Consider the following 27,607-nt stretch of genomic DNA (forward strand, 5'->3'; position numbering starts at 1 on the left):
TCTCAGCAGTAAAATGCTTGCAAAACCTTGACCTTGTGCATTCTCTAAAATTATTATACAGATGTAACTACCAAACAGCTAGATATTCACTATTTTAATAGTTTGGCTACATGTACCATTTATTATAAAATTATTAAGTATTTATTTTGACAAATTCCTCTTCGCAGATAAGTAACACTGCATGACTTTTCTTTGCATCTATTAGAAGTGAGTTTAACATTTTTTTAAAATTAACTTTGAAGTGAAACAGTTCTGACCCTTCTAAACACAAGTCTGTAAAATTACTGATGGTTTCAAATGTCAAATTTATCCTCCAAAGGGGGGAGTGTTTTTCTTCAGACCCAGTTGCTTAAATTTCCCTATGAACGTGCTAAGATAATAAGCTTTAAAAAACAAAAAAATGTTATATGCCAAGTAAAGATATGCTGGAGTCTAAATAGCTAAAAATGTGAGCAATTCTAGCCTAAACAAGATACTGAAGCTCTGGGAAAATTTCTGCTTTTGTTCCTAGAGCTGATTATTAGAACAGAGTTTTCACCTCTCTTGAATTATTATCTGTCAGACTAGCTTAATTTGGTTTTGTTTCTCAGCTTCTGAAAACTAAGTGGAATGAGCTTCTATACACAATCCCAGGCACTTTCCTGGAGTAAGATGAAAGTGAATGTGAAAACCTTTTGGAGCCTTATCAACTGTGACTTGCCATATTTGTACTGTCATTTACAGGCTGCTAGCCTTTAGCAATAACTGGCGAGTGATGAAAGCAACCTTCCTGGTAAAACCTTTGAGATTGCCCCAAAAATTTACTTCTTGCATCCCAAGTCTATCTTCTATCCACAATAAATGTTATTTTAATTATTTTGCCTGCAACTGATAGTGCAGAAAAATCAGGCGCAGAAGACTCCAGCATGGGTCTTTTCCATGGGCTGTAGTCCTTTGGGAACAGACTGCTCTAGTGTGGCTCCTCCACAGCATGAGTCCTGCCAGCAAACCTGCTCCAGCAAGGGCTCCTCTCTTCATGGGTCACAGGTCCTGCCAGGGACCTGCTCCAATGCAGGCTTCCCATGAGGTCACAGCCTCCTTCAGGCATCCACCTCCATGGGCTACAGGTGGATACTTGCTCCACTGTGGATCTCCATGGGTTACAGGGGGATAGCATACTTCATCATGGTCTCCTCCATGGGCTGAAGGGGAATCTCTGCTTTGGTGCCTGAAGCACCTCCTCCTCCCTCCTTCTTCACTGACCTGGGTGTCTGTAGTGTTGTTTCTCCCACATACTGTCACTGCTCTCTCCAGCTGCTGTTCCACAGTTCTTCCCTTTCTTAAATACATTATCCCAGAGGTGATCACTATCCCTCTAACTGCTGGGCTCAGCCATGGCCAGTGATGGGCCTCCCCTGAAGCTGGCTTTCTTTGGCTCTGCTGGACGTGGGGAAGCTTCTCACAGAAGCCTGTAGCCCCCCCCACTACCAAAACTTTGCCACACAAACCCAGTATGCTGTCAGGTGCATATAAAAAGTACAACTGACAGTGACACACTTACTGAGATATTTTGGAGCTTTATGCAAGTCCAACTGATATAATAAACCTATAGATATTCCTGAGTTGTTATAAAGGTGTACTCCTTGGTAAAACCCAAAACTATACAGCTACTTAACAAGGCCACGTTACTGTTCTGCCAATGGAGAGTATCTTGAAAAAAATGTAAGACCCTTTTACCTTGTGATTTATTTTTTTTTATTGCCGCTGTGCCTAAAATGAGTATGTCATGCATGGCTATCTGTTTGGTTTCAAACCAGTACAAATGAACCAGAATCTGTCATTACAGCCAGTGGAGAGTGGATCCCTTTCAGCAAGTACTTACTGGAGGAAAACCTGGACATTTTTCCTTGGTTAGTGAACACGATAACTAAATGTGCCAAATCCAAATCTGTGAATAATTTACCTGTTAATTCAAGTATGACTCTGTGTCTTCTATAAATAGAACATCATTATCAAGATACTCCAAAATTATATTTCCACCATTGTACAATGGATAGTCTTTGTCAGACAGCCATGTTTCCAGTGTGTGTTCAAAAGGCAAGGCTTCTCCAGAGGCAGTATGGCATAATCGCAATTTCTGTAAGACAAACACCACAGAAATTAAGATCAAGATTTGCCTGAGATGCAAGGAGTGGGGTGGGGGAGGACAAAAAGGGTAAAATAAAACAACAAAAGAAAAAAACCAAACACCTGGAAAATGTTTGTTATTTTTACTGCTTTACCTGGGCTGTTGATTTGTTGTTGTCATTTTTAAGGCTTGCTAAGGAAGCTGCAAAATCTACTACTTTGCCAATACTCCACTTACTGCAAAAGAACATGGGCTTGCTCTTCTCTTTGTTCCCCTTTGGTAAAAACACTTGAAAGTAAATTCTTTCTGTCTAGAAAAACACGAAAAATAAACAAAAAATTATTCATGGAAGAAATACATACCAGTCATACGCTTCTAATAGCTTTTCAGAAAAAAAAAAACCCATAAACTGAAACTTGTTTTATTCCCTCAGTACCGAGACCCCACTTTACTGCAGAATATAAATGAGATCATCAAGTCAGATCCCCTCCATGTCTTCACAAAGTTCTCACCTTTCGCTGGAGTCCCACAGCCAGTCTGTTAGATATAGACAGACATAAAAAGGTGTCTGCCCTGGGTTTACCAGACTGCTCTGGGGAGAAAAAAGGTGAGCTTAACTAAGCAGTGCTGGCTTTTGGCAACACTATAATGCTTCAAATTGGAATGCAAAGGTGGTTAAGACAGAAAAAGTCACTTCTAGAAATTGCCTGCATTCCTAACCAACATTCTGGTCATAATCCTTCATCCCATTTTTCTCCTTTTATGTACTAAACACTCTTTCAATATTTACTAGATGGAAACATTTATTTAAGAAATTTCAAGACTGACATGTGAGGGAAAGATTTTAAATGGGATTAGGGCAAGCCCTTCTTCAGGTTTTTGGGTTGTTTGTTTTTTTTTTTTTTTTTACATTCAACAGAAAACTCAGAGCAAGCATGACTGGTGTATTCATCAGTTCAGACTGTACTTGCTGAGTCCAGGCCAGACACTATCAAACCACACAAAAGTCTTCTTTTGAAACAACTGATTTATGCATTTCCTAGAAAAATTTGGAAATGCTCTTCACCCAGCTATGTCTGTAATACTGAGTCTGAATTTCAACCTGTGCATTTTCCTAAAAACTTTTTTCACACACATAAAAAATCTTTAACATTCAGGAGTGTTACAAAGGGGCAAGGAAAGCAGGATGTGAATCTTGCTAAAACAGAAATTACCACAACTTGTAAAAAAGATAACACAACAGCCACCCTATTATTATTATTATTATGGACACACACTAATAACACCCAATTGCTATCAGTGCCCTGGCACCTTCCTACCATAGCTCCTACAGTTCTAAGGCTGATGAAACATTCTCCCACAGTTCACTGTAACTTTGTTCAGAAGACAGCTCATTGTACTGTTGCATCCTCAATGTAGGATATACCTCCTGGATCTTCTGTGGCATATCCAGGAAAATACTGATCAGCCAGGGATACAATAACTAACACTATTTTACAGCATGGCCCCAGCCAGGAGGTCCCCTTTTTGGGAACCAAATGGATAGGGGGTAAGATATAAGTCCCCCAGTCCACTTGGCAAACCAATTATGTTGGACCTCTGTCTTGAACACCCAAAGGTTAAAATACTGGAGGTGAAATAATATGGAGCTTAGGGAAAGCTTTTGCTTGACAGAAAGCTGATGGTCTTAAAACTGTGGCAGGACTTCATAAATGGTTTGCTGACACTCCCATGCCCTCTGCTGTGCAACCTGACAATGGCATTCATTAAAAAAAAAAAATAAATTCCAGAATGGTGTGAACACAAGAGTTGCCTGGGCCTTTCACCTGCCCTACAGACCCCAAAGTAATGGCACAGTCGAAGTGGAATGGTCTACTTAAATGAGCTCTAGGGCAAAGTTTTTATAGACGGAAATGGAATAAACATCTACTTAAAGATGTCTGATGCTTAAATAACTGGCAGTCATTCACTGGATGCCTGGTAGAACAAACTTATTTACTGCTCACCAACCCATAAAGATCTAAAGCCTCTGCTGTCAGCCTGTTCTTTTTCTCAGGGTGACACTGTTCTTACTAACTACCCTTTAATGGTTTAAATATCTGTCACTTTACTAACTTACTGAAAAAAGAGGATATGGTACACTGTAAGTGGGGACTCCATTCAACTTTCACAGAAGGTTGGAGAATTCCCAAGTCTGAGCAATTTCTTATTGCTTTGGGTAATGAACTATACTGAGATGGATTCTTTAGCCTGAACAAACCTGGAGTGCACCCAAGGAATCATCACGTTACCTTTACGGAAACCTCAACCGTATAATGTTGCTAAAAACACCCACTATACTTTACTTACTCTTATTTGTACCCTCTCCCTACCTATGTCAAGAATTGGACAATAATGATGTCATTCAGTTCAGGAAATGAATCCATTATTCATAATTCATTATAATAGAATAGTTCATTATAATAGAAATTACCCATTTCTCAAATGGGTAATAAATCCAAATCTTGGAATCATTTACACCATCCCTCAGTTTTCAGGGTGGGTTGCTGACTCTGCTGCTGAAACATCTTGTTATCAACTTAAGTTGGTGTACTCGTACCCCAACCCTCCAAATTATCAAACTCAATCTTTTAAGTCCCATTCTTATGATAAGACCCTATGGTGCACTGCAGTGCCTCAACATACAAATTCAACCTGGGTAGGAAAAAAACCCAACCATGACTATACCCTGCTCTATAACTGGATACAAACCCAGTTTCAGCTGATACACTATAATTTATCCAGAGTTTGCTATGAATCAGATTTTAAAAACATCAATTTTTTTAGAATAAATTGGTGATTACAAGTAATAGTGTTGTAAACATTTTGCCACCCTGGAATCTCACATAAGCTGTTAATGGCACATTTTGACACAGATACTGTAATCTCACTGATCCTAGTTCTACATTTTACATAGTAATGGTTGGTTAAGAACTTAGGACAACTGGACCATCTGTATGTAATTGGAGTAATACATCTGGCTCTATATACACCAATACTTTTCACACCATTTGAATGAGGCCGAACTAACCTGCTTCAATTTCATCATCCTGGCAATTAAAAAGAGGTTTATCAGTGATGTGAGGAATGTTTCCATAGAAAATTTACATTACCAAATCAGTGGCCCTCCATTCTAGCATCATCCAGATAGTTCTGATTCTGGGGCACAAATGCCTATAAAGGTCTGCCACCACAATATACAGGGACAATGTACAGGTCTTATTCTCTGTGAATTTCAATTAAAAAATTAGCTTCTACCTTTTCACACAACCATTACCCTGTATCCAGTAAGTGTGTTGTGATCAGTCCCTTAGTAAAAAGAATTACAACATTTCATAAATTTATGTATGCATTATTTCCAATTTTTAGTATTGCTGAGCTGGAATGACCTATTTTAAGTATGTCTGCTACACCTGAAACTGTGCAAAATACTACTGCAGATGCTTTAAAAATGTTTGTAATCAGAAGTCAGTTTGCCCTCCACAATTAGCTACTCAAAATCATTGGGCCTTGGATTATCTTTTAGAGTCACAAGGAGGTATATGTACAAACATAATTTATGGTTTTTATACTAATGAATTTAAACAAATTGATATAAACATCATTCAATGTCAAGTTTGTACTTTTCACCAAACAGCTCATAAGCAACTCTTGTCACACGGTCAACCTGATGAGTGCTTTTGGTTCTGGTCCTGGTTACCCAATTTCAGAATAATGAGACCATTGCATTTTGTTAATATTAACCCTTAATATAGATGTTATAGATGTATACATTATTTTGTACTATATCTTACTTTAGATCTTTATGCACATCAATTGCTAGTATCAGTGTTTTCTTTGTCTCTTCCCCTGTTCAGATGAAGACCCTTCAGGTAACACACAGCTCATTCCTGCCATGGAGTCCTATTTATGAACCAGTTACTAAGCTGTAGGCCATGGGCAAGAGGTGACATATCACCACCACTGGCATCCTTCCCTGTTCATGATGATGTCAAGGGATATGGTGAGACTGACTCCTGGTAATACAGTTAGACTAACTAACATCATTTTACAAGGCAAATGGACATTCTCTGTGACCAAGCTGGTCATGTATGGCCCTCTCCTGCTGGCCTACATACTAGGTTTTTTCTCCCCCCTCCCATTCAGCCTCAAGGTTCTTGGGCACCAGGCTGACTATTCCCTTATTTACTGGCCTGGAAGGTCCCAGGCACCTGGCCAACCTGGTGGTGATGACCCCAACACAAAAAGAGGGAAGCAGAACAGCACACAGAGTGCTGCCCTTAAAACTAAGCAGTTAAAAGCCCTGAGACTCAGACCAGAACTGATGCTGGACTGCAAAACCTGTGCTTCCCCTGATGTCCAGGGACACCTCCACCTGTGTCCTCCACCTCCACCTCATCTGTGTCCTCCAAGGACTGAGTGAGTGACTAGTACTCTATTTCATATTTTGAGTCTGGATGATAACTCTGATATTAAAGCCAAACATTAAGATTTGACCCAATCTGCAAAGGGTCCAGGTGCTTAGGAACCATAAGCTAAACTGTGGTCAAAAATTCCTGTGCTACCCTGCTTATGAAACTGTTTTATGCTGGTTCCAATTACAGAAATCCTGTGCTACTCTGATCATAAAATTTTATGCTGTGCTGATCATCAAATTCAGTTAAAATAATAATAAAGCTTTAATTGTAACTACAACTTTGTGCCATCATCTTTCTGCCAGGAATCTCTGAAAGAGCCTGTCTGTCCTGGAGTATCAGATGACACTTGTATGGCAGGAATATATATTTCTGCTATAAAATAAAGGAATTTGATCTGACTGCTGCAAACTCTACACAGACCTTATAGGAGACATTAAGACCAGTGAGATTGCTTTTGCGTACCAAGCTAAAATATACATATAAAGCAACTGTGGGCTTGAGAAATAAATCCCAAGCCAAACCGAGGGGACTAAATGAAGAGCAAGGATTCCACAAAACTTTACATTTCCTTTGAAAATTCAAATACTGGAAACAAACACAACTGACCTGAGGCAAGGACTTGTCCCCGCATGCATGCATTTTCAGTTTCATTAATGCCACTTTTGCTGCTGTCTCACTGTTTTTTGCTCCTTTACGTTTTTTGCTTTTTCCTTCTTCGCTTTTTTTTGAATCTGAAAACAGTATTATTTCTGTTACTGTGATGATACAGATTGTCTCCTGAACAGCTCTTGGCGTTAGCCTCATTATATCTGCAAGGTTCCAAATCCTTTCATGTCCCTTTTTTGTCCTTCTGAGGCCATGACATCAAGAACTCCTATTCATTAACAGCTGGAATTGTTACAGTCCTTACAGAACCCCTTTACATTGAAAAAATAGGTGAACACTCTCACAAGATAAACACAAGCTGAAAAACCGCAGTATAGATAAATTCCTAACTTTTTACATGTGGGGCCCTTACAGCATTCATATGGCAACAGTTTCAGATTCTCCTGTCTACACAGTTAAGCAGTGCTGTTAATTCTCTTTTCAGTCCTATAACTTCTTTAAAATCTGCAAAACATTACCTTGTAGACTCACTTTGTTGGGTTTTTTTGCCAGCTTGGTTGTGGAGATACAATCCCAGCAGACTGGCATGTGCACCCCATACAGTACAACTGCATTATTTGCATATGAACTAATATGCAAGTAATAATGGCTGGGTACAATTCATTACATTATGGTACTTGTAGAATGAGAATAAGACAATAATTCTGAAAGAAACCTCGGCCCTATTTATTCTTTAGAGATTCTCTTCAGAGACATGTAATACTGTTGTCTCAGTATAAATGAACAGTTTTATATCCTGACACGTGAGTTAAGGGCTACTGAAACAAGGATACTCCACATCCTTTCATCTTATTTGGTCAAACCTGACCCTTCAGTGGAGATTACAAGCTCAAACAGCCTTCTGAAGAAAACTGTAGAATATAAATCCCACTGTACTTGCCTATAATATGTTTAACTAGCTGCTGGGTGGCAGCCATTCGAGGAGTTGGTGTTTCCAGTTTCTCACATTCATGGTCTGATTGATGCCGGTGTCTGCAAACAACAGTGTAAAACTTTTATTACCTTTTCCATACACTAATGAATGAGTACAGATGTTTAAACTCTTCCACTCACCTTAGACAAAAATGTTTTTCACAATAGGGACATAAAACTGGCAAAAGCTCCTTTCCATTACAGTTCTTGTATGAGCATGGGTAAGATCTGTGCTGATCTGGCTTCACAGAATTGTTTTTTATGTTCACCTAGGCATTAGTACAAAATACTTTATGTAAATAAACACATTTTACAGATAAAAGTCACCACCCCAGCTTTCCAAAGGAACTGTGCTAGCTCTCTATTCAAAACCAGTCCAGCAATTTTCTCCTACTTTTGTCCTGATTAAGTCTAGATCAGAGTTAGAAAAAGAACGAGTATTCTACTCAAACTCAATTTACTTTTGACAGGCAGCAAGACAGCAGATTCATTGTTTTAAGACTGTCACATTGTCAATTAAATAATTCATACTTTATAATATGTGTCTATCTCTAATCTGCAAATAGTTAAGTTGCATGGAATTTTAATTTTAAGTTAGTCATATAATATTAGATTACCTCAGAACACCCATGTGCATCCCGGCTCCTGTGCTGAAGGCTTTGCAGCAGAAGAAGAAAATATCACAGTTACCAGCTTGTCAGGAAAAGAAAACTGTGTGTGAGTTGATTCAAGTGTTTAAAGAACTATCTGACAAGTTTTATCACGGAAACACTTCAATTTAATAATGACTTTTCAAAACTTGTTCTAACCTATGCATTTCAGATCTTGAATGGATTAATCATATTGTTCCTGAGTATGTAAAACATTTACCTCTTGGAATTTACACCCCAAGATAACAATTTAAAGAGATTAAGAAAATTATCAAGCATGGGAATTAATTTGAGAACAACTGGAGTTTGCTTGTGTTAATGGATTTTGAAGCACCTTCCACCCAGCAGAAATCACTTAAAAGACTTCTAACATGTTAAAGTGAAATCTGTCCTCAGTTTATCTGAGTTTATCACAACTGCCCTCTGCTGATCTGAGGTGTAAACTGAAGTGCAGGAACAGATTTGAACCTTGGAGGAAGCTTCAATTATTTTATTTCTACAAGAAAAAATATCTCCCTTACCCCCAAATAAATCAGTACAAAACAGAGTCTAAGGCTGACGCCTTCCAAAATAATCTACCTGTATTACAGAGATATTCCCATTTATGCCAAAGCTTCCCAACAGCCACTTGAAAAAATGTGGCAAGATCAATGAAACAATATTTTTTTAATTTAATGGATCTGAATTAAGTCAGTGAATGTTCTATACATTTAGCTCTTCACAACTGCCACAATGGTATCTTATAGGAAAACCAGTTTAATTGCCTTTTATGCTAAGGTTGACCTAGGGAAGTCAACAGATGTGTTTTTGTCTCTCATTATATCCTTTTGGACAAAATGTCCAGCACACAGCTAGACAAGTCCATAACACACTGGGTGAGTGATTGGCTGATGAGGTGCAGAAGAGGTGATAAAGATAGTGAAAGGCCTCAAGGGCAAGACTTTCAAGGAGTAGCTGAGGTCACTTGGTTTGTTTAGCTCGGGGAAGGCTCAATTGTTGCAATCTACAGCTTCCTCAAGGGGGGCAGTAGAGGGGGACATCCTGATCTCTCTCTGGTGACCAATGGTGGTACAAGAGGAAATGGGATAAAGCTGTTTCATTGCAAGTTCAAGCCTGGACAACAGGAAAAGGCTCTTCACTGAGAGGGTGACTGGTCACTGGAACAGGGTCCCTGGAAAAATGGTCATGGCACTAAGCCTGTGAGACTCCAAGAAGCATCTGAATGATGCTTTTAATAAAATCATAGAATGGTTTCAGTTGGAAAGGACCCTAAAGATCATCTAGTTTCAACCCCTGTGCATAGGCAGGGACACTTTGCACTAGACTAGAAAGCTGTTCAAAGCCCCATCCAAACTGATTCCAGGAATGAGGCATCCACAACTTCCCTGGGCAAACCTGTTCCTGTCTTGCCACCCTCACACTAAATAATTTTTTCCTAATATCTAACCTAAATCTACCATCTTACATCTTAAAGCCAGAGGACCTTTCATCCTATGACTACATGCCCCTGTTAAATATCCCTCCCCAGCTTTCGTGTAGGCACCCTTCGGATACTGCAAGGCTATTATGAGTTCTCCTCAGAGCTTTCTCTTCTTCAAGCTGAACAAGTCCAACTTTCTCAGCCTGTACTCATAGGAGAGATGCTCCAGACCTCTGATCAATTTCGTTGCCCTCCTCTGGACTCCCTCCAAGAGGTCCATGTCCTTCTTGTGCTGGGGGCTCAGAGCTGGACACAGTACCCCAGGTCACTTACCAGAAGACACCTGAACAGCCATCACATACAAATGGGAGAAAATCTGAAACAGACATTTTTTTTCAGTTAGACAACATGGTCATTGTTTTGCTAATAGTTTCTACCTTAATTTTTACATGACTAAGTTTTGTTTACCTATACCACTGGGTAGGTGTCTTTGCAAGGACACTTAGCAAATGCATGTAGTACCTAGAAATAGCTTTTGTAACACAGTTCCACTGTTAACTCTAGTTAGCATTACTGGAAAATGTACAAATAGGTCAATTATATTTATTTACATTCTAGATGCTGGAATTATGCTTTAATGTGAATTTTTGGTACTAGACTTTGAAACTTGGACATTTGGATAGCTATCAAACTCTAGTTACACTAAAGATTGAATTTACTGTGAGATCACTCAGAATACTATCTACTGACTGCTGGGGCACTGGACAATTTACATTTTTATTATATAGACTGCCAGCTGAAGGAGATGCTATCCCTTCCAAAAAACCTAGCATCTCCTCTATTTTCCAGTTCTGATCCCACTCTTCCCTCTCTATCCTTTATTTCACACATACCATCATTGGGTAATTTAAATTGAACATAATTCTGACATCTCTGTGCACACACCCCATCTACTGCATCAGTTCTTATACATAAAATCACTTAACTGTCTGCTGAACTGAACCACATCACATATGGTAGCAAATGCCCATCCCTGGGCCACTAACTCTTGTTTCTCCATCCTTCAGATTTGGTCTAAATGGATCACCATACATCTGGACTGCAAAGGTCAGGTCACAAAGATTTCAGTCACTTCCCCTGTAAGACCCAGTGCTCCCATCAGAAGGCTGTCAGCACAAGCTGCCTTTCTGAAAGGCTGCTTGTTTACAAGTGTCTTTTTCTGACATCAGGGAAGGCAAGCAAGGGAAGCACGGAAAAGCAGGGTACCCACAGCTGGCAAAGCAGGGGACTAAACACCGAGTGGTACTGCTGAAGCGACAGGCCCTGGACAGGGGATCGCGCAGGGCTCCAGTATGTTATACCCACAAGACCTGGCTCTGGGACATCTACCCTCTGCTAGTAATTACAACTGGATTTAATTATGTAGCTCCTCTTGTCTTTCTGGTTGTCCCTGTTCACAAGACGCCTTTCAGACCTGCCTACCAGTAGCAAAGCTATCGTATTCTTATATCTGTCTACTGTAGTCATTAATGGTATCAGACAAGACATACGCGGAGAAAAAAAAGACGCCCCAAGTTCAGCGCGACTTACCCAGCGCCCCGCCGCAGCAGCTCTGAGAACGGCCCGAGGGGATGGCACCACCCCGCAGCCCCCTGACCGCCACTACAGCCCCGCCCCGGGCCCGCCCACGGCCCAGTTTCCCCGCCCGCGGCCGCCGGCGAGAGGCCGGGCCCTGTATGACACCGCGACCCGCCGGGAACCTTACCGAGCTGGCGGCAATCCGGCACTCCGCAGTGCTGCCCCACTTCCAGCTCCGCCATCTTCCGCTCGTCCCGAAAGCCGTGGGGCAGCGGAGAGGCGACAGAGGCGGGGCGCGCAAGGGCTGCCGGGCCGCTTGCGGACACCGGCGCCCAGGCAGGGGGGAGGCAAAGCGGGGCGGGGCTGCTGTGCCGGTGAACCCCGCCCCGGGGAGCGGCTTGGGGGGCGGGGACGCTGAGGCACGGGCCAGGTCAGGTCAGGTCAGGTCAGCGGGGGCGGTAGGCACGGGAGTGTTAGGCTGCCAGGGCCCAGCCGGTTTCGGCCTCTCGGATGCGCCCTCTGAGGTTCCGGGCAGGTCTGACTGCCTCGCTGGCTCCGGACAAACTGCGCTGACGAGCTCGTCAGCAGCGCCGCAGGCTTCCAGTCCACCCGGAGCCGCGGGGTTGGGGCTTGTGATGAATCCGGATGCTCTTATCGGGGAAAAATATTTTTTGTGTCTTATTCTTGTAGCGAGTTGCCTCACCCCCTCCGAACGTGGTCTGTTGCGAGGGGCAGAGGGAAGGGGAATGCGGCTTTCCGAGAGGCTTCTTGCCCTCTTGTAATTTATTAATTTATTTATACCACCGTGGGTTTTAGCCATGCACCTATACTTTTAAGAGCACACATTAAATTCCACCATTCCTTAAGAATTTAATGTTTTATTTTCTCCGTTCTAACCCGTCTGCGTTCCTGTGCCTTAGAGTCACCCGGCACGGCGTTAAGAACCGTGACTAACGGCAGGGTCCATCCCAGCCCTGACCCCACTGACCACCCACCAGTCGTTCTGCCTCTGACACCTGCTTGTCGCCCACCGGGCGCGGGGTGTTCCGTTCTGGCCAGGCTACTAGAGCCTACAGCCCTCCCAAAACACAAACCTACGGGGGAAATCACAATTAGCAGCAGCCGCCTCAGGACGGGCAAGACGGACGAGCCGGCCCGGCCCCGCCTCGGCCGCCTTCAGCCCCGCCCGGGGCTCTGCCTTCCACCCCCCGGTGACCCTTGCGGAGTGCCTTGGGAGAGAGGGTTTAGCTTTGCTGCCCTCCTCCAGACGCTGGCAGAGGGCACGCGTGAGGCCCGCGGCGGGCAGCAGCACCTCGGAGCCCCGGAGCCGCCCTTGGGCGGGCAGTCCGGTCCCGCCCCGCCGCCAGGTGCGGTGCCACCGTCCGCGGACCCAGGAAGTGCCGTCACGGCCTGTGCCGGGTGAAGAGGCTTCCGCGGGGCGGACAGACCCTTCCGTCGTCGGGTGGCGAGCCGGGGCCGCCGCCGCCATGAGCAAGATTTCCAAATTCTTCAAAGGGGGCGGCTCGGCCGCCTCCAAGAGCCGCGGGAGGCCCTCGCCGCAGGAGGCACTGGCCCGTCTGCGGGAGACTGAGGAGATGCTCAGCAAGAAGCAGGAGTACCTGGAGACCCGAATCGAGCGGGAGCTGGCGGCAGCCCGGCAGTACGGTACTAAGAACAAGCGAGGTGAGTCCGCCCGTCAGGACCGCTCTGAGCCCCGCCGCTGGGGAAGCGCAGGTGCGCCCCGCGGGGCCGGCGGCGGCAGCTTGGGTACTTGGCGGGCTGTAAATCCCGCGGTTCGAACCCCGTAGGTGCGGGGGCTCGGGTATGAAGAGGGAGGGGGGGAGTAAGGGTTGTTACTGGGTGGGGTCTGTTGGCTCCGCAGGTGCGCGGAGTGGGCTCCGAGCGAGCGTCACCACGGAGAGTGCGCATCTGGAACACCTTGGTGGCTTTGGGACTTTCTCATCTATACGTGTTCAATGCATAGTGGATTCATTGTGGTGGGCTGATAACAGGGTGCTTTATTCCTCACAGATTTATTGTCTGTGGTTTCTCGTGCAATGCTTTTGTTCACGCTTTGCGCGGCAAAGTGTTGTTCACCGTGGGAAAGAGGTCACAGCTTGGGTGTTGAGCATTGGGTGTACAGAGGAACTGAAGCATGTGAGGACCTCTTGCATATTCGTGGCAGAATTCACCTTATTCCCACTGTAAGGGTTGGCAAATATACTGCTGGCAACAGAGGAACAAAGTGATTCAATGATTTGCCTCACATCACAAAGGAAGTGCATGATACTACTTAAAAATGAATAATAGATCAAGGCATTAGTGACTACTTGCCTGGGCTGCTGTTAGCTGCAAAGGAGAGGATACTAAGGGATAAACATCAGCCTATACTGGTGTTGTAATCCCTGAGAAGCAAATGATGGTAGTGTCTTTGGGATACTCAGGCTTCAGAAACAAATTAATGGCTTCCTAAAGCCACCTGGAGTTCTTTTTGTCTACTTTGGGCTTTATTTTTCTTTAAATACTAAAGAAGCAAAACATTTCAAATGAAAGATATTTGATGTAACAGGAAAGAAGCTCTGTTATTGCTTTCAATTGCTGGATAATTTAAAAAGTTAATGCAATTTAACTCAGAATTTAGGATTAGTTGCATGTTAAAGGTGTTTTGGTTAGCCCTTTAATGTGTTTGTAATACTTAAGCATTTATTCTCATTAGCAAAAGGCATTTCTTCAGAAAGGATTTAAGAGCATCAGTTGAGATGGGACAGATTTAAAGGCACAAACAGTTGGAGGGGGTAAAGCCGGTTCAGCACCTCTGCAGCATGGGGGCTGTCAAGGTTGTTGCAGTCCTACACTTTTCACTCCCCTGTATTCAACTGGAGTGTCTGCTTTGTTGCTCAGTGTAGGTATTGAAGCCTGTGTGCTAATGCAGCGAGCTCTTTTGGGGAGGTGATCCAGCTGAAAAAGGGTTTGCTGTGGGACAGAGTGACCAGAGTGTCAGAGCTGACATGAGAAAATAGGCTGGCTTCTATGACTATAGCAATTCCTGTTTTGATCCAGGCAAGCTGAAATTTTATCTCCAGCACAGACTTTAAGCTGGCATGGTTGCAGGAAGAAACAATGCTTCCTGCCTTGCTCCTGCCCCTGTGCTGCTCCCTTCCTTTCCATCACAGAACTGCCTGAAGGGTGTGTTTCAGAAAGCTGGATGTAGCTGTAAGCTGCCATGGATTTTTTTTTTATGTTATTTTTTTTTACCCAGGGTGGGTTAAGTTCCACTTATCCAGTTGAATCCACAGCTGCACAGGTGCTCTGGCACCTGTGAAGGAGGGAGAGGTGTAAGGCGAGGAATGTGTACTTGTTTTGGGGAGAAGGTGGATCTTCTCCTTTAACTCAGTTGGTCGATGCTGGTTCTAGGTGTTTGTCAAACTATGGCCTCGTGCTTCAGGGGTGCAGCATTTGACACAGGAAGCTTTTTTACCAGATGTTTGTTTCCACTGGTATGTTCAGTGTGCAGTTCCCCTAGTTCTATGCCTTTGTTTGTGGAGTGATGCTGCAAAGTGGATTGTTGAGCTGATTGTTTAAAAACCCCTCTTTTTTATCTTTTAGTTTGCTCAGGAACCTACAGGAAAGGGCAGCAAAAAGAGTAGGGCAAGAAGTGCAGAGTGGGAAATTTTTCATGCCAAAGTGGCTCTAAAACCAAAGCAGGATAGTGTAACTACAGTCAGAAGAGAAACAAAAGAAGCTAACCTTGCTGTGCTGAAGTGCTTGAATTTAGCAGGCTGGTGAGTGAACTTAAATCTCAAGGATACCTCTTAATTTGATATAGCAAGTGCTTTACAGTTTAATTGCTGTTGATTTACATAAAACAGCATAATAATTGGTATACTGTAGTTCAGAAGAAATACATGCTAACCAGCATCTCCTGTAGTGTTATGTAGACATACACACAAATGAGGGAATGAAAGGGAATCTACATTCCTTGTTAAAGTGAGTGCTTCAAAGGGACCTTGAAGGTAATTTTTAATGTTTTTCTCTTAATTGCATATGTGGAGAAGCTTGTGGAAACTAAACAGGAGTGTCAAGACTGGAGCAAGGTGTATCTAGGTATAGAAAAAGCACCCAATTAGCATGATGTCATTTGATTTTCAGGTGTATGAGTCTGACTCAGTTATACTGACACAAGAGAGATTCAGGCACTAGCAATTTTTCATGAGTTCAGATGATTCTTGCATGGTCTCATGTGACATCAGTAGTCTTAAGTTGACTTAAAGCTGTAACACGTTAGCAATGCTAATAGATGTGAAACATCACTTAAATGTTTTTGGCTTCTCCTTCATGGAGTATCTTTGCAGTTCCTGTACCTAATCTGAAATTAGCTACACTTTTGGGGTGATACATTCCCAGTATTCCCCATTAGTATCTTACTGTTGCTAGACTGCTTGAGAGTTTTTGAAATAGCAATGTGCATTGCAGATCTCATGTCACGATAAGCAGTATTTCTTTTCACACATAGCACTGCCTTTTAATGTCACCCCATTCCAGATACAAACTCAGGATTTTATTTTATTTTATTTTATTTTTTAATCTCTAGCTGTACTTTTTTTGGTATCTCATTTTCAGCCCATACACAGCTGCCAATGCCATCTGCAAACTGGCTTTTCATCTTCAATGTTTTCACAGAATCACAGAATGTTAGGGGTTGGAAAGGGCCTCCCACATTTTGAGCATCATACAGGCAAATTTAAAGGACAGAAAGTGATACTGAATATCTAAGAACTCTGTTTAAAAGGAAATGTGTTTTCTCAAATGTACCAGGGCCTGTGAAAATAACACATGAATGAGTGTTGTTTCAGCTTGGAATTTTTTACAGATAATGAAAAATGGCTAAATGAAAAGAATTAAGTTAAAAGAAGTGTCCAAAGTAGCATTAAATCTTAACTATAAAGAGCCACATAATACTACTGAGGATAAAGTCTTTACAGCAAGTTGGAGTAACAGGTAGATTTTTAGAAGTAGATGCTTCTAAATGGCTTATGTGGGACATTTGGGCAGGGCTTATGTAGCCGTGTGGCATTCCTCTTCAATGAGTTAGTTGTAACCAGAAAGCTGTTAAAACCAGTCGTGTGTTATCATGTGGACAGGTCTGTCATACCTATGGCAGGGTGTATGACAGGATGGAAAAGAGGGTTTCTGTCAGGGAGATAGGAGGAAGTGTGTTTGTTCTGTGAGTTACAGCTATTGTTCTCTGATCCTCATGACCACATTTCAAGTGTGTTGCTCTCAACAGGAGTGATTGTAATGGGTCAAGTGCATTGTGGTTCTTGAATAAGTGCCTTGGTTGTAACTGTATGTGGCTTCCCCCATGAAGGTTTAAGGGTTATGAATTCTGATAGTGAAGTGGTATGATTTTATGGCCTCAGCAGGCTTTGTTTTGGTTGTCCCTGGTGTATGGGTCATCAGATGTTGTCATCCATCAGTCCCTTGCAGGACTGAAGTGGAGGTTTGTGAACTGCATCCAAGAATGAGGCCCAGTATTTTCACAGTAGTGTTACATGTATAGAAGAAACACTCTTTTCCCTCTTCTCCAGTTTTTCCCTGGGGTTACTAGAAAGTGTTTTTATTGCTGCTTGAGAAGATGAGACGGGTAACTCCAGTTGGTAAATGGGCATCAGTGCTGGCCTTGACAGGCAAATGTGTTGTTATCACTATACCGTCTCTTCATTTTGATCTGCCATGAAACAATGAGGAGGGTGCCACAACTGTTTCTATGTCATTAATTTTGTTCTTTCCTTTAGAAACCTAGATTTTCAGTGTGTCTGGGATTACTATTGCCCAGCAGGCCATTTTTGCTTCCTTAATGAATTATCAGCATTTTACTAAGACTGGAAAAGTGTCCTTCTGTATGTTAAGAACAGTAGTTCTTTAATATGGATACTTAAACTTACATAATAGTCTGCTGTTGTTTCAGCCACTTATCTTGAAAATAAAATAAAAACTTGGATTAAAAGCAGTGCTTCCTAATCTATGAGCTGTATCCTGCTTGCTGGACTTAGAAGTATAGCAGAGGAAATGTGCTAAAGCTCAGCCAGCTGCTAGCCACTTCATTATGAAATGCAGGAGTTGAATTGGCTTCTTTGGAACACAACAGATACAGGGCATGAGATTGCTTTTTTTGCTGGAGGAGACCTCCTCCTCTTCCTAGTTGAATTTGTATTAATTACATTTGCTTCCTCAGATTCTACCTCTGCTTAGACTCTTCTTCCCTGGGCTGTCTTCCTCCTTTGAAATCTCTGGAATGGGCAACACCCTTTTCTAGATGCTATTTCTTAGACCTTCAGTGAAGTAAGTCTGTGCTCAATTGCTTTGTTTTTGACAGATATGCTTCAGTTTGGTTATTATAACACAGTAGCATTTCTGTGAAACATTTCAGTCTTCTTGTATGAGTTGCACACAAATTTTTAAATGCCTGCAGTAGAAGAACACTTGAGGTTCATGATATTCTGTATAATGCAGAAAAATAGATGTCAAATAACAAGGAAATTCTCACACCTTGGCTATGGAAACTACTAGAACAAAACACTGCAATGAAGGGCATTGATTTAATATAAATGAGAAAAATCATATAGTGTGGTGTGAGAACTGTGCCTTGGTTGATAACGAAGGGCTTGGAATTGGTTGCCTGTGAATTGCTTTGTTCTGTCCTTGGTAAAACTAATGAGAATAAAGATATGCTGCACTACAATAATTAGGAAAAAGCTGTTTATGAACAGGTGAAGTCACACAGAGTTTAGCCTCTTCTGTGGTTCCTTAATGTGGGTGTGGTTTAATTAAATGTTAATACAGGAACTGTCAAGGATTTTGAAAACAACTGCTTTGTGTGAAATTGAGGAAACCAATTTTGTCTCTGAGCAGCCAATAATAACAGCACCATTACAGAGTCCCATTTCTGACAAATACTAACTGGGAGTACTTCCCTGCGGTTACTGGTTACTCCAATTGAAGCCTTTCTGCATCAGCTGGTTAGTGCCTCTCAGTCCACAGGCTTTAGGGTCCTCCCTGGCACAGAATTTTAGAATTGCCAGTAAGAGTTCTGAAATTACATCATCTGGTGCTCATGCATCTTTTTCAGAATAGGTGTGACCTTTGGACCAGGGCCCAAAGCTTGGGAAAATCTTGGAATTTGAATACTATAATTAATATGTTGTGATTGCAAAATGCTGTCTTGAAACATTTTCCAGCAGGTGAATGCCAGAAGGAATTTGTGTATCTTGGCCTGTGTGAATACTTACTTGTCCTGGCACAGCTACTGATGTGTTATTTTGACCATGTTTATTCAGGAATTCATCAACAAAGCACTAGATTTATTATGTTACACACCATAAATTTATCCCTTGAAGGGATCCTAACTTAATTTTAGAAGTTGTGTACCTCAGTGTCTTGGTGCAGTGTTAATGCTTGTGGGCAGATGTTTGAACAGGATATCAACAGTAACTGCTGCCATCACTTGAGTTTGGGGGACTCCCAGTGCAGCTGTTGCTTGATGGCTTGGAATCTTGCTTAAAAATTAAATCTAAGAGACAGGGGAAAGGACATAGGTATTAACAGCACTGAAAAAACAATGGTTTAGTTCAGTGTCTTGGTTTAGTTTGGTGATTTTCTTGCATGACACATGTGTAGCTTGGAAGGGACAGTGGTCAGGAAATGCATGTGGCAAGATAGTGTACTTTCCACACCTGGAGGCCAACAGAAAGCGCTTTCCTACTCCTGCTTGTCACGTGCATTTATTCTGGTAATGATTAACTCTGGTCAAAGTTATACTGCTCATAACTTAGCAAATATAAAAGACTAATCTCAACAATTTACAGAGATAATGGGGAGCGGTGGATTTGAGCATGGCTGTGTCTACAAAGTGCTGTGTGTTTTCAAGTTCTAAGGTTTGAAGATGGTGTTCCTAAACAGTGATAGATGGAAACAGATGGAGCTGACAGCCAGAGAAATATGAGTTCTCCTGATCTTACCCACCTGCTTGGTTAAGCCATCTGGGATTTCCATTAAACTTGACGGTTTCTGCTGCTTTAACAAAATTTGGAAAGCAGCATTGGTGCAGATGTGGTTACCATGACAGATCTTCTCACTCTGTCTTCCTTAGCTTTTTTTGATACAGTGCAACTTCTTTTCTTCCCTGCTTCCTCCTTCCTGACTTTTCTCTGATGTTTTTCTTTCTCCTCCCCAACTTCCCTGCTTTTAGGCAAACCTGTGTGCACAGGATGGAATTCAAGATATCTCTCAGTGGAGGAAGAAGCTGCTCTTACCTGTAGTGCATAAAGGAGTTATCTAAAAGAGGCTTCCCAGCATGTTCATGCAACAGCATGTTGCTGGTAAACAGCCTGCTGGTCTGGTGTGGGCAAAGTTTGTCTCCCTACTTGTAAGGTAGGAGAGTGAGAATTTTAAATTCAGGAGGTCGACTTGGTGCTGAACTACTTGTCCTTACATTTTGCTGTATAAATACATGGTGCACTTTGCCTCTTTGCTTTTCAGCTGCCCTACAAGCACTTAAGAGGAAAAAGAGATATGAGAAACAGTTGAGTCAAATTGATGGGACGCTTTCGACCATTGAGTTCCAAAGAGAGGCACTGGAAAATTCCCATACCAACACAGAAGTGCTCAAGAATATGGGTTATGCTGCAAAAGCTATGAAAAAAGTACATGAAAATATGTAAGTGCTTTCTAATAGTGCTTTCAAGTTGAGCTTAATAATCACTTTCAGACTTAATAATCACTTTCACTGCAGTCTGTTGTATCATGTCAGGCAGTTTTGACTTCATTTTGTATGCAAGCATTTAATGTCAGGAAAGGTAACTGGTGCTGTAATGTGTTTGGCAGAAAAGTTTCTTTAACACCAAGTCTAGAAGAAAGTCCAGCAAACTACATACATTGGCATGGTATGTCTTTTAAGCCTGCTTTGGCAATAAGGGCTGGTTTCTGCCCTTATTTTTCCAAAATAAAAATGAGTTGAGGAAACTAGGTGGACTCTTTCCCTCAAAATTTGTAAGCTGGACTGTGTGATTCAAAGTTCTAATTAGACCTGAATGAAAGAGTGGGTTTTGTGTATGCATGTAGTGGTTTTATATTTTATATTGTTTCATGAAGTGTTTTCTTGCCTGAATAAACTGAGCTAAATCAGAAAGATTTTTCTGGGAGAGTAAACAGGAACTGAAACAATAATGAAGTTAGCACTAAGGGGAAGCTTTTAAATGGAGTATAGTCCTGTTAAGTTCCCCTAATTCTGGTGGAAGCTTCATATCAGAAAGGATCCATCTATAAAGATGCTGACCTTTGGAAGGAGATGGGATCTACCCAGGGAATGTGATTGCTGGCTGGCACAGGTATGAGGAACACAGTGAAGGAGAGAAGCACAGACAGCAGCAGTTTGACTTTTGTTATAACTGTAACTAGAAGAAATTGGACTGGATGAAACACATAGAAGCTTGCCAGGACATTCAGATGTAGGTGAAGGAAATTATTCCCTGTGAGCTCTGCTTGCTTATACAGCCATGGGCATAAAATTAAGGTAGGGTTTGATTCAATTTCTTTGAGTCTCTCCTGTAGGGTTTGATGTATCTTTAAAAAATGTTTTCATGTTATCTTGCCAGGGACTTGAACAAAATTGATGATTTGATGCAAGATATCACTGAACAGCAGGATGTTGCCCAAGAAATTTCAGATGCCATCTCAAACCGAGCTGCCTTTGGTGATGAGTTTGATGAGGTTGGTATTCCAGGAAAGCCTGTGAGTTTTAGCTGTTAAATGACTCCATAGTTACTTTGTTATGTAATGGCTTATTCCTTGTGTCCTATCTAAGAAGGTACTGATGTGAAATTCCTTAATTCTTAGGTTCTAGCTTATGCTGTCAGGACATATTTATAATTATATATGTATCTACCTACACACATGTATGAGAAATAAAATAAACACTATAAAAATATATGTATGTAAAATATAAACATATTTTAATTTATGTAAAATTTTTAAAGGTAATTCTAGCTGCACTCCTGTGGTTGTTATTCCCATGTGTACCATGGAAGGAGGAGGTCACTAAAACGTGTAATTTGTGGTGCTCCAAGTGGACACTGAAACATATAATTTTTTATGCTCCAAATAGACATCCGTTTGACTAAGTGCATGTTGCTATGTCATGACCAAACTGCTATTCACAATTCTAAATATTTGGATCAGTTTGTTAAGGTCTTTTTTGATGGTTGGAGGTGCAGCTCCAGATTTTCTACACAAATAGATCCATTTGATAAAAGATAATTCCTGTTGGACATAATAAGGCTTCTTCCTTGAGCTCTTTTGCAGCTCCCACAAGGCTCTTAGGACTGTCTGAAGATTTGTTGCAGTAGCTTTCATCTAGTGTTCCTGGACTTGGTTTTTTATGTCCAAGCAGGACACTACTTGATTTTGATCCAACCGTGACTGAGGACTTAAGGGTCAAATATACTCAAAATTCCTTTCAGTCAACAGTTACAATGTGTTGAAAATAATATTCTTTGTAGTTTGTTCCCATTATATGCTTTCCTGTTTTACCACTGTGAATGTAAATAGACTTTTCAAGAAACATTTCATCAAACTGACATTAAGGAATGGGATTTGGCTTGTGTAAACTGGGTTTCAAGCAAATGAAAAACATATTGTCAGCCTGAGCAGTTATGCAGTGTCACTTACTTTTTATCAGTGCTTAATCTTTAGGAGTCTAGTGTTAGTAAGTATGTTGTAGATTGATCTGAAAGTTGGATTCAGAGATAGTAGTCAAAGTTGATGGACATGTTTTCTCTTCTTGCAAGGTAAGACACTGTCACCTGGGGCATCACTGTACCAGCACCTGCTTTTGCATAGAAGCTTAATAGTTACAGTAATTGTAAAGCCTGGTTTGCAGGGAACTTCAGCTTAGAGCACTAAATTCAATGACTTAATCATGTCATTGATTATGATTGGGTTATGAGGGGATTTATGTTGGAGGATGGTAATTATTTTTTAAAGGACTTTTTGACCACACATTTTGATTACCTCTTTACATGTGTGCTATGAGTATAAGATTGTGGAAGCATGTAATTTCTACTGCTACAGATAGACACCAAAATATAAGGATTCTTTCTTCCTGTGTTTACACAATGTATGTCATGGATCATGCAAAAAAGCTGTGTCCTACCTGAGTAGGATGTTCACTGGGAGAGGTGATCCTTGCCTGGAGGCCTGTGTCGGATAATCAGATGTGAAATGCACACACTCCAGTGGATAAAATCTAGAACCTAAGAGTTCAAATAATTTCTTCCCTCTGTTCTCCTTTGACCTAGGTTCAAGATGAAAAAGGGGATTTTTATTTGCTATTGCAAAACTTCACAGCCTAGTTGTGGAGAAATTCCTGAGTTGTGGGAAACTTAAGTTAAATCTAGGAAATGACCATTTAGGGAGAGGTCTTCAGAAATATCTGAATATCTGTTTTCATGGATACAACTTAGATATGAACTTTGTAAGAATCTTGCAGTCACAGCACTGACCAAAGCACATAAGGTACAGACACTTACAGATCAGCTTAATGTGCAAGTTAGACATGGGGCACATTTCTTTGAGAGATCAGCTGTCAATTGAACATAATCAGGTGTAGACCTGATGCTGAAATTTTTGTATTATATCCCAGGATCTGTACTGTGAATTAGGTCAGGTAGGCAAGCTATATATTTAAGACAAAAAAAAAAAAAAAAAAGGCTAGAAACATGAGAAAGTAATTCTAGGAAGAACTGTGATGGCTATGTTGTTTATAGTATTAACTTCCATGTTGGTGATAAGCAAGGTTTAAATGGGTAGGCAAAACCCATTGCAAAACCTAGTAACTCTCACTTTGGCACAGATACTTTTTCTCACTTCTTTTGCCCATGTTTCTTTTTAAACCATTTTATCAATGTGAAAAAGATACATTTCTCTACAAGTATGTAATATTTAGCTTACTTTCTTTGGGAATCTAGTCAAGGAATAAGACTATGGCTTTTAAAGAAGTGTACAGCCTTTTTATTTTTAGTTTTATAAAAGTGGGTTAGATCATCTGTGCAAATCAGCTTCTGAAGCTAAAATCCCAAGAGTGTTGTGTGCTTCAGGAGTGAATAACAGGACCCAGGAGGACAGCTCGGGTTTCAGTGCTGCTTCAAAATCATGTATAATCCTAAACTTGTGTGATAGAGCTGAAGCACGGTGATTAATGAGACTCTACTTTGTAACCAGTGGAAGCTGGTTGCTTTTTAAAATGGAAGAAATTGCACATTAAAAATAGCATCTGTTAAAAAGTACGGGCTCTAAATTTGGAGCAAACCTGAGGAAGGCAGAGAGACCTTTTTTTTTTTTTTCTTTTACTCTGCCTTTTTGACAAGTACTACAGTGCCATCAGTTTTCTGTCTAATTGTGTTCCTTGTCCTGTTTCTCACTTCCATCTTCCTCATTCCAACTTTCAATTAAGGTTTACTCTTATTGTCCACACTTAGTGAAAATTGTATTTGTGGTGTTGTTTTTTGATACTTGTTTTCAAGTGTAAAACTATTTTTTTTCAGTAGTGCTTTGTTTCATGGTGGTTAAATGTGCCCTTGCTGAGATCACTGTCAGGATAATAAATTTGTAAATAATATTTTCCTTGGATTTAGGACGAGCTAATGGCAGAATTAGAAGAACTGGAGCAAGAAGAATTGAACAAGGGAATGAGAGATGTCAGGTTGCCAAGTGTTCCATCCACATCGCTGCCTTCTCGGCCTGGTAAACTGCCTGCTTCCCATTTTACATTTGTTATGATTAAGCCATGCTTGTGAGTAGGAGAGGAAGAGAATTTCTGATCTGTACTTAACTCTGTTTTAACTTTTAAACTTTTTTAGATACCTTCTTCTGTTTTTGTATCTGTTCATTAGAAAAAGCAGAGTAGAATTCTGGTTTGCTGTGTGAAAGCATTTAGGGTCAAATTCTCTGTAGATTTAGGATACCTGAGGAACTTGACCTCACATTGATACTGATGCATGTCCTACAGAAATATAGTGACATCACTGAGGACTGGGGCAACTTTTTTTTTTTTTTTTTTTCTCAATTAAATCCTTAGTTGTTTTAATTAGAGTCTGACCTAGATTCAAAATGTTTGCGTCACAAAGATCCAGCTTTGTAGGGTAGTGGTTTGATATTTGCCACTTGTATTTTAATTAGAATTGGAGGAGGCAGAAGGAAGTACACATTTAAAGAAAGGTTGTTCCTTTGGTTTCTTTTTACAGAGCAAACTTATTCCTGGCATTGAGTAGTAGTCTTACTTCTCTAGTTCTGCCCTGGCCTTTTAAAATTAACCTATTAAAAAGAATATATAAAAACTATAACTTTCACCATATTCTTGTCCTCTGTCAGCTGATAAAAGAGTATAAATATTCAGTGACAAGAAGAGGGCACACGTGGCCCAGGTTGTTTTCAATTCATTCTGCTGCAGAACTTGTTACCTAGACAAGCTCAGCACAAAGACTCTGAGGTGTGTTTTGGCAGACAGCACTTAAATACCTGAGCAGCAGTTTAAAAAGTTCAACTGGGACTGTGGCCTCATCTACATAAGTAAATTGTAGAGCAGCTAGTAAAAAATGGATTTAGGAAAACCCAGTGCAATTACAGTCTACACACATCTTTTCCAGATCCAGCTGTGCCAGTCGATGTTTTTACTGAACCTGGGCCATCTCCATGTGCTTATCACTATCTTAATTTGCTACATCATCTGTCTGTGTGACTGCTTCAGGCAAAATGAGCTGATTACAACTGTATAGTTAAGGACCTTGCAAAACCAGCTTATCTTTTCTGAAGCTGGCTGCTTACTATTACACAGCAATGACAAAATAAGAACAGATAATGGCTCTATGATGCTTGTAGTTGGGGATGCATGTTACCTCCTGATTTCAGAGATCAGGAAACTGAGATGGAGCAAGGCATAGTGGCCTTATTCAGTCACAAAAATCAGCCAGTGGCACTTGCATCTAGAGTAGGGACTGGATCCCTGGTCTCCCATGTACTTTTTTTCCAGATTTAGTCCCTAAAGATGGTAGCTACAGCCCCTCTAAAGATGGTGGTTCCCAGATATATGGCTGCCACAAATGGGTATTGCACCCAGTAACTGTGTTCACTGTTGTCTGGAGGAAAGCAAATCTGGACATACACAGTCCCACACATGGAGACAGCCCGAGGTTGAACATGGGCTGCAGGGCATGCAGTCAGTGAATAAAGACTACCTGGGTGATGTTTTAGTTCAGGCAATGTAAAAGATGAGTGATTTGAGTTTAAAAAAAAGTGTGTGAGAGCGCTGGTGCAGAGCTGGAAATTGTTCTTGCTGTGACCAAAGCAGTAAACTGATGTCACCTGAGCAAAAATAAGTTCAGGAATTTCTTTCTCCATTTTAATAAATGACACCTCTCATTAAAATGGGGTGAGTCTATTAGTAGACCTGACCTGCACATGCAGAACCCTTCAGCACTATTTGGGAAGGTACCAGGATGCACAGCCAGCTAGGGGTATGTCACTGCTTAAGTGTCTGTGGGAGAATTTGCAGTGTTCATGTCTGTCATGCTTGTTGTCTGTGACAGCTTTTAAAGAGTAAGTGTATTTTCTGTACAGAGTCTTCTCTGTACAGTCTTCTGTAGTCTTCTAGTAGGAATTACAGCAGACCTATACAGTTAACTTCAGGATTTAAGGTGAGGCAATGGTAGGGAAAAATAGTTGAATCTCTCATCAGCTTTGTTACTGCATTACCTATGTTTAGCCTTGCTACTCAGTAAATTAATGCGAGATCTACCAGCTGAAAAGGATTGTGTAAGTCATGGTAACAAATAAAATGGTTCTGACTGTTATATTAGTTGATGGTTATTTTTCATCTCTCTTCTTCTGCAGCATCAACCAGGAATAGAGTGGAGGATGAAGATGAAATGAAGCAACTGGCTTCCTGGGCTTCGTAAGAGCATGGTCTTTTTATAACACAGAACTTTACAATGCAGATGTGAAGAACTGTTTTATAACTATACCAATTTAGTGTGGCTGCATTTCTTACAGGCTGGGTTTTTTTATGGAAAATCTTGCTAAGAATGGTGTCACTGTCTTATTACAAAACTAGTCTAAAACAAAGGAAAAATACAATAATTACCAAAACTCTATGCATTAATTATTTTTTTTCCAGTCTTGGACAGAGATGTTTTGTCATCAGTAACTGTTCTTATTGGGTAATGTCTTAATATATTGTGGCTGATTTGTAAAACCTGTGTGCCTCACTTATGCATGCAGCTGTATAAATTGTTGAAATGAAAAAATTAAATAAATTATTAAGGTCCTTTTTCAGAGGGATATTTGGTTCAGACTATTTGACTATTAGCAGAACAGCTTTATACATGTCCTAACTTGTAAGTTTCTTTGAGCCCAGTATCTCACAGCCATTCATTTTGGCATGGAGATTTAAAAAATGTGTGGAGCACCTTGTGGTATCCTAGATTCACAAATGAAGTATCTGAGTTCTTACAGATCCCTGCTAAACAAAACTGATTATCTCTTAACCCTGTCAAATATCCAGAAGAGGTTTGACCTTCCTGTGTTCTTCTCCACCTGTGCTCTTCTAGAGTGAGTCCTTACTTTGTGTGATAATGCCCATCCTCAAAGGAATATGAAGTTTTTCTCTGCTTTTGTCCCTTTGCCATCAGAAATTGTTCATCCTGGAGGAGACTGAGGGGAGACCTCATGGCAGATTCCTGCTTCCTCAGTAGGGAAGGAGGAGGAG

At 41.2% G+C, this 27,607-nt stretch overlaps 2 protein-coding genes across 2 annotated transcripts; one reads left to right on the top strand and one right to left on the bottom strand.

Moving 5' to 3' along the window:
- Positions 1-1,739: 1,739 nt before the first annotated feature.
- ZFAND1 (zinc finger AN1-type containing 1) lies at positions 1,740-12,143 on the bottom strand. Its single transcript, XM_030445444.1, has 8 exons — positions 11,978-12,143; positions 10,546-10,588; positions 8,760-8,799; positions 8,284-8,411; positions 8,111-8,202; positions 7,171-7,295; positions 2,262-2,417; positions 1,740-2,116 (listed from the first exon to the last, which is right to left on the bottom strand). Exons 1-8 carry the CDS (start codon positions 12,030-12,032, stop codon positions 1,946-1,948), a joined length of 810 nt encoding a protein of 269 aa, XP_030301304.1. The 5' UTR covers positions 12,033-12,143; the 3' UTR covers positions 1,740-1,945.
- An 832-nt stretch (positions 12,144-12,975) lies between these two features.
- Positions 12,976-26,990, top strand: CHMP4C (charged multivesicular body protein 4C). The gene is made up of 5 exons (XM_008493524.2): positions 12,976-13,473; positions 20,329-20,506; positions 21,444-21,558; positions 24,480-24,588; positions 26,734-26,990. Exons 1-5 carry the CDS (start codon positions 13,278-13,280, stop codon positions 26,796-26,798), a joined length of 663 nt encoding a protein of 220 aa, XP_008491746.2. The 5' UTR covers positions 12,976-13,277; the 3' UTR covers positions 26,799-26,990.
- Positions 26,991-27,607: the final 617 nt, after the last annotated feature.

The sequence above is a fragment of the Calypte anna genome, chromosome 2 (genome assembly GCF_003957555.1).
Source record: "Calypte anna isolate BGI_N300 chromosome 2, bCalAnn1_v1.p, whole genome shotgun sequence".
Lineage (NCBI taxonomy): Eukaryota > Metazoa > Chordata > Aves > Apodiformes > Trochilidae > Calypte > Calypte anna.

Excerpts from the sequence above, each read along its gene's own strand:
- ZFAND1 (XM_030445444.1), bottom strand. The coding sequence starts at position 12,032 with ATGGCGGAGCTGGAAGTGGGGCAGCACTGCGGAGTGCCGGATTGCCGC. Across the intron at positions 8,412-8,759 it reads ATGCACATGGGTGTTCTGAG|GTGAACATAAAAAACAATTC; the intron begins GTAATCTAATAT and ends ACTAATGCCTAG. Across the intron at positions 8,203-8,283 it reads GAAAAACATTTTTGTCTAAG|ACACCGGCATCAATCAGACC; the intron begins GTGAGTGGAAGA and ends TGTTGTTTGCAG.
- CHMP4C (XM_008493524.2), top strand. The coding sequence starts at position 13,278 with ATGAGCAAGATTTCCAAATTCTTCAAAGGGGGCGGCTCGGCCGCCTCC. Across the intron at positions 21,559-24,479 it reads TTGGTGATGAGTTTGATGAG|GACGAGCTAATGGCAGAATT; the intron begins GTTGGTATTCCA and ends CCTTGGATTTAG. Across the intron at positions 24,589-26,733 it reads ATCGCTGCCTTCTCGGCCTG|CATCAACCAGGAATAGAGTG; the intron begins GTAAACTGCCTG and ends CTTCTTCTGCAG.